The sequence below is a fragment of the Mobula birostris genome, chromosome 29 (genome assembly GCF_030028105.1).
Source record: "Mobula birostris isolate sMobBir1 chromosome 29, sMobBir1.hap1, whole genome shotgun sequence".
Taxonomy (NCBI): Eukaryota; Metazoa; Chordata; class Chondrichthyes; order Myliobatiformes; family Myliobatidae; genus Mobula; species Mobula birostris.
The window spans coordinates 3,665,451-3,685,262 of NC_092398.1; the positions used below are offsets into that span (position 1 = coordinate 3,665,451).

At 42.7% G+C, this 19,812-nt stretch overlaps 1 protein-coding gene across 1 annotated transcript in view; it reads left to right on the top strand.

The window, feature by feature from the left end:
• Nucleotides 1-19,812, top strand: part of wasf2 (WASP family member 2) — an 81,557-nt gene that overhangs the window by 42,186 nt on the left and 19,559 nt on the right. The window contains exons 3-4 of the mRNA XM_072246187.1: nucleotides 9,616-9,750; nucleotides 19,226-19,379. Of these exons, the coding sequence (XP_072102288.1) occupies nucleotides 9,616-9,750; nucleotides 19,226-19,379 (289 nt within the window). The remainder of the gene's footprint in view (nucleotides 1-9,615; nucleotides 9,751-19,225; nucleotides 19,380-19,812) is intronic.

Sequence of the window (19,812 nt, forward strand, 5' to 3'; positions counted from 1 at the left end):
ATCCAAGACGAGAAGTAATGGATTATACGTGTTGCTGCGCCCAACTCCTCTTCAATCTGCATGACATTCATTGTAGCAATTTCCTTGACTTCTGCATCATCTAGCAGAAGTTCTTCAGAATAATCAGGATTCACAGGCCATTTGCTTTCAGGCTGAGAAAGATACTGAGGTCCTGACACCTAAGTCTTTCTCTTCAGAAAAATCTTCACCTTCAACCAATGGCCACATCTGCTAGGTTGCTTGAAGTATTCACATACCTTCATTGAAATACCTATGAGACCTAATGAACTTCTGAAACTCTGTTAGTGAAGAAAATTTGTAACCTGGGAGCTTCATTCTTGATATATTTCAGCACAGAAGTACTATCAGTCCAAAACTGAGTCGTGAGTCTGCATGTGCAATTCTTTCTTCCACAGTGTGTCCATACAGCTAGCTGTCATAGCAGCAATGAGCTCCATACGAGGAATGGAAACTTGACTTCAATGAAGCTCCTCTAGATTTTCTCAAGATTAAAGCACTGTACACGGGTGAACACGTCACGCTTCTGCCTCAGAGGACACTGACACCAGGCAGCCATCAACATAGAGGCAATGCAAAATCTTATCCACCATCTCGTGACTGAATTGTTCTTCATTGTCGTCTGTGCATTTCCTAAGAGTGAAATTGGTGTAACTCACTGATGAAGTTGCTCCACAGAACTGTATCACCATTCTAAGGTCCACCATACCTTGGCTGCAATCATCATCAGGCCACCAAAGAAACCTGAGTAGGTCTATCTAAACCTGATGAAACATTGATTCAATGTCTGCCATAGTCACTACTGGTTCTTTTATGACTCCAGTCAATGAAATAGTAAGATCTGGCCCCTGTAACAAGTGAGCATTAAGTGATGTTCCCTGAAAAGTCACTCCACAGTCAAACACGGAAGTTTCCCTTTTCTGGGGTGATAAAACACTGTGATTTGAAATATCACACTTTCCTGTCGCTGCATTTCAGATCCTCTGCTGGCACTCTCTCGCATAACCTTTGGAGATGACATCCTTCATGAAAGTTGTGTAGTTAGCGTGAAGTGACACATCCTTCTTGAACCTTCCTTAGATTCAGAGCAGGCTGCTCAGCAATCTTCCTGTTAGTAAGCGTGTTTGCATCCATCCTTCCTTTCTCGGAAGTAAACTAATTTGGTAGTGACCATCCACCAGCTTTGCAGAACTTGCTTCCAACTCCATGAACTTGTGATCTTCTCTTAACAAGCCAGGTTGTTCCTCTTGACTGCATTCAGGTGAATCTGTCTTGAATTGCCGTTGTCAAAGCTCATCCAAGTTTAAAACTCTGTCAGCTCTGACTGAGCATAGTCTCCTCCGTCAACTTGGTCTTCTTTGAATGGTCCATTAACAGTTGAACCCAACGTTGTTCTGATTGCATAGGGTCCAACTTTAATACTGCGAATCACTTGCAATGTCTCCAATGCCTTAGGTACATGTGTCCCTATCAGCAGCTCATTTGTGGCAAATAAATATGTTTCAGGTGAGACCAATCCTGCAGATCCCTCTGACGAGGAATAATCCCTTTATGGTCATGCATATTTTCCCATATATAGAGTTTAGGCATTTCACAATAGTTTTCCCTATCTAAGCCAGCCGCTTTGAATCCTGAAAACAACGTAGCTACTCAAACCTTCTCTTGACCCATGGTGCATAATATGATGTGCGTGTTTTTTTTTTCCTGTCGGGTTGAGCTTGTTCATGAGGCTCACTTTGTAGAACACTGCTGTACTCCCTTGATCTAGGAAAACATAGGAAACCACTGTCTTGTTACTCTTCTTAGACTTCACCTGAACTAGAATTATAGGAAGTTTACAATCATGGTTGCCAGCTCCTGAAAGGCCATTAGATACCGGGGCATTACTTACTACTGTGTTTGATTCTTTCACAGCTTGTTTTGAATGGACACCTTTTTCATCAGAGTGAATACGAAGCATGCTGGGATGCTTGCCACTACATACCTTGCATGAAAGACGCTTCCTGCAATCCTTGCTGATGTACATAAACAGCCAAAGCAGACCCCCTAACCATTTTATTTTAGGAAGGCAATCTTCTCATTATCAACCTTTTTCTCCAGCTGAGAGCATGAATCCAATGTATGTTCACCCACACAGGACAAAGCCTTTTGACTGACGAGACCATTTCCCTTTTGTTAGATCCAGGCTCAGTTTTACCTTTACTTTTCACAGTAGTAGCAAAGCTGTTTACATAGAACATTGGAATCTACAGCACATTACAGGCCCTTGAGCCCACAATGTTGTGCTGACCATGTAACCTACTCTAGCCCTCAATTTTTCTGAACTCTGTGTACCTATCTAAAAGTCTCTTAAAAGACCCTATTGTATCCGCCTGTAGCACCGTCGTTGGCAGTGCATTCCATGTAGCCACCATTCACGGTGCGAAAAACTTGCCCCTGACATTCTTCCCTCACCTGTATCTGCTTCCAAGCACTTTAAGACTATGCCCCCTCGTGTCAGCCATTTCAGCCCTGAGGAAAAAGGCCTCTGGCTATCCACACAGTCAATGCCTCTCATCTTATACACCTCCAGCAGGTCACTTTAGCCTTAGAACGAATCTGTGACTTAGTTTTACTCATACCTTTGCTTTCTGCAGGTGATGTAGTATCTCATATATTTCCATATATTGGGTGTGGAGAAATCCTCACTTGTTTTTTGATGATTATCAACTAGTTCAAAGGCAGCACATCTCCATTTATCCCTAAGCACATAAGGCAACTTCTTTACAGCAATCGATACAGTCCAGCTCTCGTATATACCGAACATCTTCCGTTGCATTACAACAGCCTCTCAGAAAAAGCCTGTAGTCTTGAAGAGCCCTCTCATCTTCAGATTTAATAGTCTGCTGAGAAAGTCTTTTGCATGTAGACGGATGCAATTTTCTGTTCATTACCAAAATGTTCCTGTAGCAAAGCTTTGGCCTTCAGATATCTTTGCTCTGGGTTGGCTTGCTGGCAAATTTTGACAAGCTCTTTAGGGTGACCTCTAGTGAACTGTTTGAAGAAATAGAGGCGGTCTCCATAGTCTTGCCTTCAACGCTATTCTTGAAAGTCCTCATAAATGCATGATAGTGCAATGGATCGCCATTGAAGATTTGAATCTCTTTTAAGCGTTGTTATTGCATGACTAAAGTTTCTATTTTCTTTTGCGCCTTTATGGCCTCCAGCGCACAATTTAGACTTCTATCTTCTGAAACACGAGGGTTACCATACTGTAAATTAATGTCCCCAGAAGCACCATGTGCTGGTAGATATGACATGGGTTCAGAGTACCTCCTTGGTGCAGGTTGAGAGAGAAACATAGAAACATAGAAAATAGGTGCAGGAGTAGGCCATTCAGCCCTTCGAGCCTGCACCGCCATTTATTATGATCATGGCTGATCATCCAACTCAGAACCCTGCACCAGCCTTCCCTCCATACCCCCGATCCCCGTAGTCACAAGGGCCATATCTAACTCCCTCTTAAATATAGCCAATGAACTGGCCTCAACTGTTTCCTGTGGCAGAGAATTCCACAGATTCACCACTCTCTGTGTGAAGAAGTTTTTCCTAATCTCAGTCCTAAAAGGCTTCCCCTTTATCCTCAAACTGTGACCCCTCGTTCTGGACTTCCCCAACATCGGGAACAATCTTCCTGCATCTAGACTGTCCAATCCCTTTAGGATTTTATACGTTTCAATCAGATCCCCCCTCAATCTTCTAAATTCCAATGAGTACAAGCCCAGTTCATCCAGTCTTTCTTCATATGAAAGTCCTGCCATCCCAGGAATCAATCTGTTGAACCTTCTTTGTACTCCCTCTATGGCAAGGATGTCTTTCCTCAGATTAGGGGACCAAAACTGCACACAATACTCCAGGTGTGGTCTCACCAAGGCCTTGTACAACTGCAGTAGTACCTCCCTGCTCCTGTACTCGAATCCTCTTGCTATAAATGCCAGCATACCATTTGCCTTTTTCACCGCCTGCTGTACCTGCATGCCCACTTTCAATGACTGGTGTATAATGACACCCAGGTCTCGTTGCACCTACCCTTTTCCTAATCGGCCACCATTCAGATAATCTGTTTTCCTATTTTTGCCACCAAAGTGGATAACTTCACGTTTATCCACATTAAATTGCATCTGCCATGAATTTGCCCACTCACCCAACCTATCCAAGTCACTCTGCATCCTCTTAGCATCCTCCTCACAGCTAACACTGCCACCCAGCTTCGTGTCATCCGCAAACTTGGAGATGCTGCATTTAATTCCCTCATCCAAGTCATTAATATATATTGTAAACAACTGGGGTCCCAGCACTGAGCCTTGCGGTACCCCACTAGTCACTGCCTGCCATTCTGAAAAGGTCCCATTTATTCCCACTCTTTGCTTCCTGTCTGCTAACCAATTCTCTATCCACATCAATACCTTACCCCCAATACCGTGTGCTTTAAGTTTGCGCACTAATCTCCTGTGTGGGACCTTGTCAAAAGCCTTTTGAAAATCCAAATATACCACATCCACTGGTTCTCCCCTATCCACTCTACTAGTTACATCCTCAAAAAATTCTATGAGATTCGTCAGACATGATTTTCCTTTCACAAATCCATGCTGACTTTGTCCGATGATTTCACCGCTTTCCAAATGTGCTGTTATCACATCTTTGATAACTGACTCCAGCAGTTTCCCTACCACCGACGTTAGGCTAACCGGTCTATAATTCCCCGGTTTCTCTCTCCCTCCTTTTTTAAAAAGTGGGGTTACATTAGCCACCCTCCAATCCTCAGGAACTAGTCCAGAATCTAAGGAGTTTTGAAAAATTATCACTAATGCATCCACTATTTCTTGGGCTACTTCCTTAAGCACTCTAGGATGCAGACCATCTGGCCCTGGGGATTTATCCGCCTTTAATCCCTTCAATTTACCTAACACCACTTCCCTACTAACATGTATTTCGCTCAGTTCCTCCATCTCACTGGACCCTCTGTCCCCTACTGTTTCTAGAAGATTATTTATGTCCTCCTTAGTGAAGACAGAACCAAAGTAATTATTCAATTGGTCTGCCATGTCCTTGCTCCCCATAATCAATTCACCCATTTCTGTCTGCAGGGGACCTACATTTGTCTTTACCAGTCTTTTCCTTTTTACATATCTATAAAAGCTTTTACAGTCAGTTTTTATGTTCCCTGCCAGTTTTCTCTCATAATCTTTTTCCCCCTTCCTAATTAAGCCCTTTGTCCTGCTCTGCTGAACTCTGAATTTCTCCCAGTCCTCAGGTGAGCCACTTTTTCTGGCTAATTTGTATGCTTCTTCTTTGGAATTGATACTATCCCTAATTTCTCTTGTCAGCCATGGGTGCATTACCTTCCTTGATTTATTCTTTTGCCAAACTGGGATGAACAATTGTTGTAGTTCATCCATGCAATCTTTAAATGCTTGCCATTGCATATCCACCCCTGAACCACGCTGAACCATCCCTTGCGGTTCTAACTCGAGACTCATAGACATTTGAACAAGTATCCGTGTTGACATCGAGTATGTTGGATTTTCTCTGTGCCATGTCAAGATAGGAACTCGCACCATAGAACTGTCCTGCTGGGGCACCGTTAGCACCCACAGCTCCTGAAGCTTTGTGCTTTTGCTTTTGCTTTGGCCATCTTGGCTGTGATTTCTTCCTGCAACTTGAGTTGCTCTATCTTTCTTCGTAAATGCTCTGCTTGTTCTTCCAATGCATGTTTATCCTGCAATGTTTGTTGCCTTACGAATAACTGAGCTAAATCAGCCTCTGTTCTAATGCATGCTGAGGAGGAATCAGGGACATGGGACACTCTGCTCGCAATAGAACTTGCTTCTCGCACATTAGACGCACTGTCATCTGAGTGTGCATCATCCTGTAAATCCCCTTATACGTAGTCAAAGCATGCCCTGGAATTTGATAAATATTTTCACTTATTTTGACAAAATGACCTTCGACGTTGCATGTTTGTTTCATTCATTGTTCAGCCTCTGCTGTGACTGTATTAATAAGAACCTCAATATTTGCAAAGCTTTCTGTTTGCTTACCTTGTTCTGAGAGATGAATTAAAGACAACACATTATGTTGCGTAGCAACAGCTTCACAAAGAATTTAAATCTTTAGAATGAGACTGCACTTGCGAGCCATTTAGCTTTTGCTTGCATAAAACTTCTAATTAATGGTATTAAATCTTCACTCTTTGTCACAATGGTCTCATATTCCTTTCGAGCACTTACAATTCTACTTGCTAAGGCTTCCTCAGTTAGTTTAATTTTTACCCATGTGACTAGCTACCCATAATAAACATTGTAAACACACAACATAAAATAAAAAAAAACAGATACTTGGCTCCTACCCTGCCGTAAAATGGCACAACCTCTCAATGGTGAGGGGGGTTATTTATTTAATTATAGATTGAGGTGCAGTGCAGAATAGTTTCTTCAGGCCCTTCTGTATTGCCCAGCAATCCTGGGATTTAATCCTCACCTAATCGTGGTACAATTTTCTAGTGACCAACTAACTTACCAAATGGTAGGTCATTGGACTGCGGGAGGAAACTGGAGCACCCGGAGAAAACCTACACAGTCACGGGGAGGACCTACAAACTCCTTACAGACAGTGGCAGGAATTGAACCCGGGTCACCAGTATGGTAAAGCGTTGTGCCGTACCTGCCTGTGATGAAAATTGTTCCTTAGATATGGTATTGAGACGTGGATCAGACATAATCCTATTGTCTACTCTGTTTTTGCATCCTGTCTGTGTTCGGAGTGAGTGAACATTGTGAGCATGCTAGTTTAGTGCCGAAATATGTGGCGACACTTGCTGTCTGCCCCCAGCAAGTCCCTCGGTGTGTTGGTTGTTAGTGTGTTTCACTATGCATAACGATGTACGCATGCCAGATAAACTTGAATCTGGAATGTTGTTGTTTGAAACAATTTTTTCCTTTTTGCATGACTTACTTAACTTTTTTAACGTTTTAGGAGCCACTTATCTAATTGTTTATTGTATTTTGTGTTGCGCGTTTATTATGTCACGATATGGGACGTGGTAGAAGCGAAGAGTATTATTACATATTCGCACTTTGTCTTGTGTCAGTTTAGTCTAGGTAGATCCAGAGAGGCAGCCGGAATGATTTATTTTAATTGCTAGAGAAAGCTTAAATACTCAATAAGTACGCTAAGACTGTTAATATTATCATTTAGACCACTTATGTCATTACATCGCTAGTTTGAGTTTCATAAATTTTTTAATTTCAAGATTGTTCATCTTTGCTGGTTTCTTAATAAAGGATCGAATGTACTTTCTTTGACTTGAAGCTTCACTTTTGTGGATAGTGTGTCATACAGTGTCAACCCCTGTGTTTAGTCTGAGTGGTTTTGGTTTGTTATTCATACAGATTTATATTTTTTATTATGTACTGCTGCATCACAACAAATTTCACAACATGGGCCACATCTTCAGTCTTCTGGTCGCAGCACTATAGGAAGGATATTGAGGCTTCGGAGAGGGTGCAGAAGAGGTTTCACCATGACGCTGCCTGGTTTAGGGGGCATGTGCTGTCACGAAAGGCTGAATAAACTTGGGTTGCTTTCAGTGGAGCAGCGGAGACTGAGGGGAGATTTGATCGAGGTTTACAAGACTATGAGGGGCATAGGTATAGTAGACAGAGTGTCTGTTTCCCAGGGTAGGAATGTCTGATTTCAGAGGGCATGCATTGAAGGTGAGCGGGGGTAGATTCAAAGGGGGACATGAGAAGCAAGTTTTTTATTCCTGGAACATGTTACCTGGTATGGTGGTAGAGGGAAATACACTAGAGGCTTTTAAGAGACGATTGGATAGTCACATGAGTGTGAGGATAGGGAAGGGATATGGACATTGTGTAGGTAGGAGGAATTGCTGTTTGTATGTTCTGGATTTGCTTTTTAGCTGGTTCTGAATATCACTGTGGGCTAAATGGCCTGTTCCTGTGCTGTACTGTTCTATCTTCTGTATGCCAGTGATAATAAATCTGATTCTGAAATAAAACCTAACGGACATTTAAGATAAATCTGCTCAACAATAAGGAGACTTGTGTCTAATGTTCTGAACTCTTATTTGTTTATCTGTCTGGGCGACTTTAATCTCTATGGCATCTCCCATTCTTTGTCTGCTAACTATTTGTGCTTTCTGTCTTGCGGACAATGGTCCATTTGTCACAGCACTTCATCTTATTCAGCAGTGGATTTGCGTGGTGCCGCCCAATAAGTGTATTATCGAAGAAGAGTAGTTCAGTGATCTGGAATGAAGGAGCTGTTGAGGATGACAGGTGGTGTCAGATTTGGCCATCTGCCTCAAATGGAAGAAATGGAACTCCATAGTCCCAAGTTTTGTCTTTGAAGATTAGCAGGGGAAATGTTGACATATTTGTGTATTTGTATGAAAGTACACTGATGCACTTTCAAAGTGTTTATAAATGTAAGTGTAGTTTAATATAAATATTTTGTAATTTTAATAGTCATGTTAACACTACATCACAGGACAATGAAGTTGGAATGGTATGCTTCATTCTATAGTGTCTCCCCCCACCCCCCTGAATCAGTCTTTCCTGTAACACTATCTATGCTTCATCTCTTAAAACGATTGCCATAAAGTCTGCTCAGCATTCCATCATGGCTGATTTGTCACCCTTCTCAACCTACTTTCTGACCTCCTCCCTGTAACCTTTGATATCCTTACAAATGAAGAGCCCTGTCAACGTCGACTTTAAATATACACAATGCCTTGGCCACACAGCCACCTGTGGCAATGAATGCCACAATTCACGACCTTCTGGCTAAAGAAATGCCTCCTCATCTCTGTTCTAAAGGGGGTGTCACTGTATTCTGAGGGTCCTAGACCCTCCCCCCCACTTTTGCATACAACCTCTCCACATCCACTCTAGATAAGCCTTTCAATATTCGATTTCAATATTTCAACCACCCCTCCCCCCCCCACCATTCTTCTAAGCTGCGGAGTACAGGTAAAGAGCCATCAAACACTCCTCATAGTTAACCCGTTCATTCTGTGAACATCCTCCGGACCTTCTCCAGTGACAGCATGCCCTTTCTTAGGTAAGGGGCCAAAATAATATAATATAAATATTCTGTATCTTTCATTGCCATGTTAACACATGGCCTTGGAGTTATATTGGTTGTCTTCACTTTATAGCTCCATCCGTAAATTTTATTCAATCAGGCCTTCTGGTAACACTATTATATTATCTGTGTACTCCTTAAAACTATTCTCATCTTATTTTGCTTGCCACCAGCTCTTCAAAATTGTCTCAGTTCTCTTTATGTACTCAGAAGATTGTGTTCAGTTTTCTTCCTGGCAGTCACTTTGAATTCCCACTTTGCAGCTCCTAAGTTTGAATGGGCAGGCCACACTGGGCACACAAGGCACACTGAGTTTGAATGGGCAGGCCACACTGGGCTATGTTTGCACCCAAGTGCAATAAAATAGCTAAAGAACTGCAATTCAGGCATTGTGAGGTGAGCATTTTTGTGTAAGTCTCATCTGCCTATCTGTTCTCTTTATTTCTTCAGGTAAATATGCTGAAGATATCTTCGGTGAGCTGTTCAGGGAAGCGGGAAGCTTTGCTTTTAGAGTGAACAGTCTTGGAGAACGGATTGACCGTTTACAAGTTAAAGTAACACAGCTTGATCCCAAAGTAGAAGATGGTAAGAATGTTATGTATTTATTTATTTATTTTCGAGATGTGGCAAGGGCTTTTGACCCTTCAAACCGTATTACCCAGCAAACCCGAGATTTAATCCCAGCCTAATCATGGGACAATTTCCAATGACCAATTAACCTATCAGCCAGTACATCTTTGGACTATCAGAGGAAACCAGAGCACCCAGAGGAAACCCACTTGGTCACAGGGAGAATGTACAAACTTCTTGCAGACAGTGGCAAGAATTGAACCTGGGTCACTTGTACTGTGAAGCGTTGTGCTAGCCACTACGCTACTGTGCTGCCTTTGTAAATAAGTGTGTGGTGAGTCATTTTAAATGATCCTTGTGCAAAGAAAAATACTTCATTCTGATTTTAGCTCCTTAAGATGGGATAAAATTCTTCACCTCTGCACGTCATATCAACAGGACACAACCGCAGAGAGCACCTTCTCTTTTTGTTAGAGAGGATCCTAACATGCTGTGTCACAGCATTGTATGGAAACTGCACTGCAGCAGACAGGAAGGCTCTATAACAGGTAGCCAGAACCACCCAGCATGCCACCAGCACCAACCTACTCACCATCGAGGACATTTTATAAAGGTGCTGGGAAAAGGCCAGTAACATTGTGAAGGATCCCACCCCCCCCCCCCCTTGGTGATGTACTGTTTGCCCCACTCCCATCAGGGAGGGGGCTATGTAGCATCTACAACAGGACCACCAGACTGGAAAATAGTTACTTTCCCCAGGTAATGTCTGATCAACACCTCCACCATGATCCCGCCCCTCCACACCCCGAACCACCGCTACTTTATCATTAACACAAAATAATCTGCAGATGCTGTTGTCGAAGGAACACTCTCAGTGCACTGGAGGAACTCAGCAGGTCAGTCAGCATCAGTTGAAAAGATTAGTTGACATTTCAGGCCGAAACCCTTCGTCAGGACTGGAGGAAGAACTTTGGGGAGGGTTTGAAGAATGCTGGTAGTTGAAAAAAACAGTAATTTTAAAGACAAAGGGATGGGGGAAGGGAAGCAGGGAGGTGATTGGCAGGAGAACAATGCAAAGTAGTAGAAGGAGGCAGAACTATGAGGGAGATGATGTGAAATGGGGATAGAGGAAGGGAGGGGGAGGGGATTACTGGAAGTTGGAGAATTCTATGTTCATACCAAGGGGCTGGAGACTACCTAGACGGTATATGAGGTGTTGCTCCTCCAACTTGAGTTTAGCCTCATCATGGCAGTAGAGGAGGCCATGTATGGACATATCTGAATGGGAATGGGAAGCAGAGTTGAAGTGGGTGGCTACCGGGAGATCCTGTCTGTTGCGGACGGCGTGGAGATGCTCAACGAAGCGGTTCCCCCAGTCTGCGTCGGGTTTCACGTATACCGTCTAGGTAGTCTCCAGCCCCTTGTTATGAACATAGAATTCTCCAACTTCGGGTAATTCCCTCCCCCTCCCTTCCTGTATGCCTATTTCACATCACCTCCCTCATAGTTCTGCCTCCTACTACTTTGCATTGTTCTCCTGCCAATCACCTCCCTGCTTCCCCTCCCCCACCCCTTTGTCTTTCAAGTTACTGTTTCTTTCAACTACCAGCATTCTTCAAACCCTCCCCAAAGTTCTTCCTTCAGTCCTGACGAAGGGTTTCGGCCCGAATCGTCGACTAATCTTTTCAACTGATGCTGACTGATCTGCTGAGTTCCTCCAGCGCATTGTGAGTGCTACTTTATCATTTCCTGTCAGTCACCTGATGTACAGACACTCCTGTGCCTAGCGTCACTTTGTGGACAGACAATCAATCCATGTATATAAGCTATCTTGTGTGCTTACGTCTGTTGTTTTTCAAATATTGTCCTTTATCTTATTGAAGTTGTTTGTATTACATCAGATTGGAGTAACAATTATTTTGTTCTCCTTTTACACTTGTGTACTGGAAATGATATTAAGTAAACTTGAATTTTATGAGCAGACATTTATATTGACTGTGATTGCTTGCTGGAGAAGTTAAGTGTTTAAAAACAACATATATTAAATATTTTGTCTAGAAATTTGGTTCTAAAAGTAGCAAGGAAATTCTGTTATCCTACTGATATGCAGGTTGCATGGGCTATGTAAATCAGCTTTAAAGATAGAGATTAGCTTTGTTTGTCACACATACATGGAAACGTGCAGTGAAATGCGTCATATTTGTTGACGAGCAATGCAGTATGAGGATGTGCTGACGGCATTCTGCAAGACAAGAGGGGGAGGGATGGAGCCAAGAGCTGGACAGGTGATTGGCAAAGGGGATATGAGAGGATCATGGGACGGGAGAAAGAAAAGGGGCAGGGAGGGAACGTATGTGTGTGGAATGTGGGAGAAAACCAGAGCATCCGAGGAACCCACGCAGTCATTGGGAGAGCAGACAATGGAGAGAGTTGAACTCCGATCACTGATTTCTGGTGCTGTAATGCATTATGCTAACTGCCCAATATTTTAGAGACATAGAAAAGTACAGCACAGAAACAGGCCCTTTGGCCCGTCGAGTCTGTTGTGAACCAACTGCCTAGCCCCCGTCAATTTGTACCAGGACCATGGCCATCCATGTACCCAACCAAACTTCTCTTAAAAGTTGAAATTGAGCTCACATACACCAGTTGTACTGGCAGCTCATTCCAGACTCTCATGAGTCTCAGAGTGAAAAAGTTTCCCCTCGTGTTCCCCTTAAACTTTTCACCTTTCATCCTTAACTTTGACCTCTGGTTGTAGTCCCACCCAACCTCAGTGGGAAAAAGCCTGTTCGCTTTTACCCTATCTATACCCCTCATAATCTTGTATACCTTTTGATTACTAAAGGTATGATTAATGGTAGCTAATAAGACTTCATATAAAACCATAAGACACGAGCAGAAAAAGGCTATTTGGCCCATCAAGTCTGCACCACCATTCCATCATGGCTGATTTAATTTTCCCACTCAACCCCACTCCTGCTTTCTCCCCATAAGCTTTGACACCCTTCCTAATCAAGAATCTATCAGCCTCTACTTTAAATAACCTTTAGATATACAAACATTGAAAATATTAAATAACCCATTTTCATATTAAGTACCTTAGCTAAATTTTAAATAGTACATCCCATTCTTTCTGACCATTCAGGCCTGCAGGCAAAAGCAGGAAATTGTTTCGATGAATGTGGACAAACTGCTTAATGTGCCCTATCAGCTTTGTTTCTGCAGAATTATCGCAGAAATCTTGAGTCTCTATTATAATAAATGCAGTACCTCTGGAAAATGAAAAGTACTTAAAATCATAAAACTTCAGTGCTTGTAAAAAAAAAGGAAAAGAAAAGATTAATCGTGTATTTTTTAGCAACCAGTAAAATATGGTAAAGAATAATTCAGTTTGCCTGATTTTTGTTTGTAGATAAGCAAGATCAGCTGCATAATGTAGATCCAGTCTGTTAAGGACATTTGCAGATGAGGATAGGAACAAAGACTTTTGTGAAAGGCAGGCTGAGGCAGTGACAGAAGCAGATTATTGTGGAAATGAAAGGAAGCAGTCCTTGTTTCAAAGACAAGATTATCATAAGTACAAGTGAATGTACATTTTAATTCCAATTCCCGTTCTGATGTGTCAGTCCATGGCCGCCTCTTGTGCTATGAAGTGACCACCCTCAGGGTGGAAGGGCAGTACCTTGTATTCTGTCCAGGTAGCTTTCAGCCTGGTGGCATGAACGTCGATTTCTCCTTTCAGTTTTTAAAAAAAAAAATTCTCTCCCCCTCCCTTCTATTCACCTCTTCTCACCTACCCATCCCTCCCCCTTCCCTTTCTCACCCACCTGGGTTCAGCTAGCTGCCTTCTCCTCCACTCCCCCTGCCCCACCTTTATGTCCTGGTATCTTCCCCCTTCCTTCTCAGTCCTAATGAAGAGTCTTGGCCCAAAATGTTGACTTTTTTTTCACTTCCATAGACACTGCCTGACCTGCTGAGTTCCTCCAGCATTTTGTGTGTGTTGTTTTGAATTCCAGCACCTGCAGACTATCTCGTGTTTATAATATACACTCAGTGGCCACTTTATTAGGTACACGAGTACATCTCATTAGTGCAAATATCTAATCAGCCAATCATGTGGCAGCAACTCAATGCATAAATGTATGCAGACATGGTCAAGAGACCAAACATCAGACTAGGGAAGAAATGTGATTGAAGTGACTGAGCATGGAATGATTGTTGATGCCATACAGGAGCACCATTCTCTCATCAAGAACATTCCAAAGTAGACTGAATGAGTTAACAGTGACTGATTGGCTGCAGCATTCCCGGTAGAAAAATGAAGCTGTTTGTGCCAAGCTTCACTGGAATGGTGTAGGCAGCAGGGCCAGAGGTGGGGCAGAAATCTGGTCTTAGGGGGTTCAGGGACTTCCTGGGTTATGGATGACCTGACGCATGGTAAACAGACTGTATGCAAGTTCTCCAAAGCACTTTTCAAGCTAGTAGTATTCCATGCTATTCACTGGGTTACTGTAGAACAAAGGGATGTGGGAATACAGGTCCATAATTCTTTGAAATTGGCGACATAGGTAAGTAGGGTTGTTAAGAAAGCTTTTGGCACATTGGCCTTCATAAATCAAAGTATTGTTGTCGTCATGGCTATCCCTCGAGGTCGAGGATGATGGTCTTCATTCTGAAGAAGTAGCCCACAGAGTGAAGATGCCTGTGCGTGCGTGTATTTGTTTAACATGTACTTGATGTTGCACTCCAAGAAGCACACGATACTTCTCAAATCAACCAACTGATTCCAGTGGCATGGAAACCACGACGATTGGAGCTGATGGATTTGTTGCAGCCTTCATCCGCCTTCACAGCCGTTGAGTTCGAAGTAACTTCATCCGCCTGTTCCACCGTTGAGGTCTTGGTTGGATTGTTCTATGTCGGGGACCTCGCCCTCGACCTTACTGCCATGGGTGACCCTACCCAGAGCATAGCTCCAGACTGCATTGCTCTCGGGATCACAGGACCACACAAGCTTCTTCATCACGACAAGGTGACAATCCACGGAGAAGATTGTGTTGAAGTTGTATAAGATGTTAGCAAGGCCTAATTTGGAGTATTGTGTGCTGTTTTGGTCCCCTACCTACAGGAGAAATGTGAACAAGGTTGAAAGAGTACAGAGAAAATTTACAAGGGTGTTGCCGGGTCTGGAGGACCTGAGTTGTAGCAAAGGTTGAATAGGTTAGGACTGTATTCCTTGGAACATGGAAGATTGAGAGGAGATTTGATAGCTGTTTACAAAATATGAGGGGTATAGATAGGTAAATGCAAGCAGTTTGGATGGGACTAAGGCCAGAGGTCAATGGTGAAAGATGGAAAGCTTAAAGGGAGCATGAGGGGTGACTTCACTCAGAGGGTCGTGAGTCTGGAACGAGCTGCCAGCACAAGTGGTGGATGTGATTTCACTTTCAACGTTTAAGAGAAGTTTGGATAGGTACATGGATGGTATCAGTATAGAAGGGCTATGGTCCTGGTGCAGGTCAATGGGAGTAGGTGGTTTAAATGGTTCAGCATGGATTAGATGGGCTGAAGGGCTTGATTCTGTGCTGTACTTTTCCATAACTCTTAAATAAATTAGTATAACTGGATATGATGTCTTCCATTACTTTAATTATTGGTTAATGTATTGTTGACTGCTCATTGAAATTGAAATTTCGGTTATGTAGAATGATTGAGGCCCTGTGTTGGTCAGAATTAACCATGAATGTTGTGTCCTGGCTATCCACATGATATACAAGTCAAAGCAGTACAGTTTGGAGAGCAAGCTGTTATCCGTGCAGCGGGCTTTCCCTCTCCACACGGCTAATGAATCCAAACCAATGGCAAAAACCGAAACAGTTTGGCACCAGTCATGTCGCAGGAGTTGAAGGCAGTGTTGAACTCAATGTAGGACTGTCTTAGGGACTCCCAAGTCTAAATTTTTCCTCTGGGTTTACTCCCGAAGCCTTCCACATAGGTGGGTGTAGCTGCAAGGGTGCGGAGGTTTGAGATCAGAGTTTTGCTTCTAGGTGAGCTGATGAGCCCCATCTGCCCAAATGTAGAATGATACAATCCAGGTATCTGTAGAAAATGAGCATTTCTGGCTTGGGGAGACATCAGCTGTAAAGATAAATGATTAGCTTTATTTGTCGTGTGTACATAGAAATGAACAGTGAAAGGCTTTATTTGCATCAACGATCAACGCAGTCTGAGGATATGCTGGGGGCAGCCCTTGAGTGTCACCAAGTTTCTGGCGCCAGTTTAGCATTCTTGCAACTTGCCTGTCATAACCTGTACCTTTGACTGGATTGTGGGAGGAAACCACATAATCATGAATAGAATGTACAGAATCCTGACAGACAGGGGTTCAATTCCCACACTATCACTGGCGCTGTAAAGCGTTACACTAACTGCTACAATACCGTGTTGCCCTAGTGGGATTATGCTATCTGTAGATGGTTTATACCAAGAGATGGAAAAGAAGAGCCAGATGATAAAAATAGGAAGGGTTGAAAGTATAACAGACTGAATAATATTTATTATTCTAATAAAAACATTTACAGAAAATCATAATTTTTTATATCCTGCTATTGCACCTCTTGTAGAATAGGAATGAGATTTTTCTGGTTGCAAATTGATTGTGATGGCTGAGCTTCTAACAGTAACGTTGTTCAAATTCCTCTCCAATTTTTGTAATGCAATTCCACTACGGTTTTTATGGCTCTCTGTAAAAGGTACTAAGTGGGTTGTGATTTCCCAAACTTGTGCTTTACTGTAATATATTATGGGGCTGTTTCAAAAGTACTTTCACTTATATTGGTAATGGTGTGCAGGCTTAGTAGATGCAGCATATTTAAAATGATCAGTCACTTTGGGAGAATGTAGACATAAAGCACAATAAGCTGCACTGCCCAGTTACACTCATCAGCCCTACATCTTTGAATGTGGAAGGAAACCGGAGCACCTGGAGGAAACCCAGAAACGAACCCAGCTCGATGGCACTTTAGCAGTGTTATGCTAACCGTGTTGCCTCAGTAGGCTAATTTGTTAATGCGGTATACACGCAGTGGCTACATTATGGGTACCTCCATACCTCATAAAGTGGCCACTGAACGTATGTCTTCTGCTGCTGTAGCCCGGCCACTTCAAGGGTGGACGCGTTGTGTTCCTTTGCACACTTTTGGGAGTGTTGTTACTTGAAGTACTGTCACCTTTTGTCACCTTGATCCAGCCTGGCCGTTCTCCTCTGACCTCTCTCGATGAAAAGCTGTTTTCACCCACAGAACTGCTGCTCCCTGGATGCTTTTTTTGTTTCTTGTGTCATTCTCTGTAAGCTCTAGAGCAGTGCTTCCCATTTGGTAGGGGTTAACAGTAGGGGTCCATGGCATAAACAAAGGGTTGGGAACTCCTACTCTGGAGACAGCATGAAAATCCCAGGCAATCAGCAGTTTCTGAGATACTCAAACCCACCCCATCTGGCAACAACTGTCACTCCACGGTCAAAGTTACTTAGATCACATTTCTTCCCCATTCTGATGTTTGGTCTGAACAACAACCTTTCACCCTTAACCTGTCACCTCTAGTTCCAGTCTCACCCAACCTCAGTGGAGAAAGTTTCCTTCCAGTTTAGTGTGATTTTATCAATACCACTCATGATTTTTATACCTCTATCAAATCTCCCTGAATTCTTCTATACTCCAGGAAATAAAGACCTAACCTATTCAACTTTTCCCAGTAACTCAATTCCTGAAGTCCCAGCATCTTTCTTGTAAATTTTCTGTGTACTCTTTCAATCTTATTGATATCTTTCCTGAAGGTAGGTGACCAGAACTGAACATACTACCCCAAACTGGATAACTTTTGACCCATCTTCAGAATTATGGTTTCCAGTTTAGGAGTAGTGGCTGAGACTGCACTGCTACCAAAGTCTCAATCTGTTTAAGTGTCCACAAGTAAAGTAAATCAATGTCTTTGAACGGAAAAACCGACAAAAAGTAGTGATTCGGCCCAGTAAATCACGGGTAAAGCCCTTCCAACCATTGAGCACATCCCTATGAAATGCTGTCTTAGCAAACCACCGTCCATCATCAGAGATTCTCACAATTCAGGTCATGCTCCAGGTCACGATCCAGGTCTTCTTGCTCTTGCCATCCAGTAGAAAGTACAAGCGCCTCAGGATTTGCACCATCAGGTTCAAGAACAGTTTCTACCCCTCAACCATCAGGCTGTTGAACAAAAGGGGATAACTATCCTCACTTGCCCCATCATTAAAATGTTCCCACAACCAATCATCTCACTTTCAAAGACTATTTATCTCATTACCTCATGTTCTCGTTACTTATTGCTATTTACAAGGGGTGATTGATGAGTTCGTGGCCTAAGGTAGAAGGAGTCAAGTTTAGAAAACCTAGCACATTTATTTTTCAACATAGTCCCCTCCTACGTGTACACACTTAGTCCAGTGGTCATGGAGCATACGGATCCCTTCTTTGTAGAAGTGGTCCACAGCAGGGGTGATTGATAAGTTCGTGGCCTAAGGTAGAAGGAGATGAGTTATTAACTTCAAACTTCCTGCATTATCACTCAGAGTGCATGTAATGAGAGCGTCTTGGACCTCCAGGTGGTCCATAGCAGGGGCGATTGATAAGTTCGTGGTAGAAGGAGATGAGATATACTGCTCTCGTTACATGCACGTGCAATTCAACTCTTTAAGTGAAAATGCAGAAAGTTTGAAGTTAATAACTCAACTTCTACCTTAGGCCACAAACTTATCAATCACCCCTGCTGTGGACCACTTCTGGAGGTCCAAGACGTCAACTTCTACAAAGAAGGGATCCGTATGCACCAAGACCGCTGCACTAAGTGTGTAAGTGTAGGAAAAATCAATGTGCTAGGTTTTCCAAATTGACTCCTCCTACCTTAGGCCATGAACGTACCAATCACCCCTTGTATCTGTATTTGCACTTGCACACTTTGTCTTTTGCACTCTGGTTGATCTTTCATTGATTCTGTTATAATTACTATTTTATACATTTGCTGAATATGCTCACAAGAAAATGAATCTCAGGGTTGTATATGCTAGCATGTATGTACTTTGAACTTTCGAGTTTTGAAACCTGACTGTTTCAGTATTGCACTGTGCTGAGCATTCAGGAGCCATTTTGGTTTTATTCTATTGACATCACTATGTTTTATCTTCTATCACTTTACCTCAGTCTAAAGTTTTGCTCAAGTAGACAGCATGTTAACCAAAATGTCATTCCCTCATTTGAGATAAGTAAGTCTGTGGTTATTAAGTGTGTGAAAGAGCAAGCCAAAACACAAGGGAAATATTGGCTGTGTTTGTATATGGTTACTTGGACAATACTGCACATTGGAAGATTACAGAATTTTGATTGTCGGGAATTGTGAAAATTGACGAACAAAGGAACATGATTGCATTTGACTTTTCATTCTGCTCTCTTTTTAGTTTCCCTGCAGACTATTAACCTGAGAAAAGCCTTCAAGAGCTCTACAAATCAGGACCAGCAATTGTTTTGTCGAACCTCCCTGCCAATTCCTATCAATGACACGTATAACACATGTGACAAGCCACCACCCCTTCATATTCTGACTCCATACAGGTATGCAAAACTGACCAGAAGATTAAATGTCATTTTTTTTCTGGAAGTAAAATCATAATGAATTTCTTTGTCATGAAATTCAATCTTTAACAATGAACAAGGAAAGGGAAATATTTCTTGTAATTTGTAACTCAGACTTGTAACGCACAGGATTGGTTTGATAAAAGTTAAAACACGATGAAAGGATTTCTGGGTCCCCTTCTCCTTCCCTTTCTCCTATGAACCACTCTCCTCTCTTATCAGATTTCTTCTTCTCCATCCCTTTACCTTTCCCACCCACCTGGCTTCACCTATCACCTTCCAGCCTCCTTCCCCTCCCACCTCACCTTTTATTCTGACATCTTCCCCCTTCCTTCTCAGTCTTGAAGAGTCCCAGCTCAAGATGTTGCCTTACCTGCTGAGTTCCTCCAGCATCTTGTGTGTGTTGAAAAGG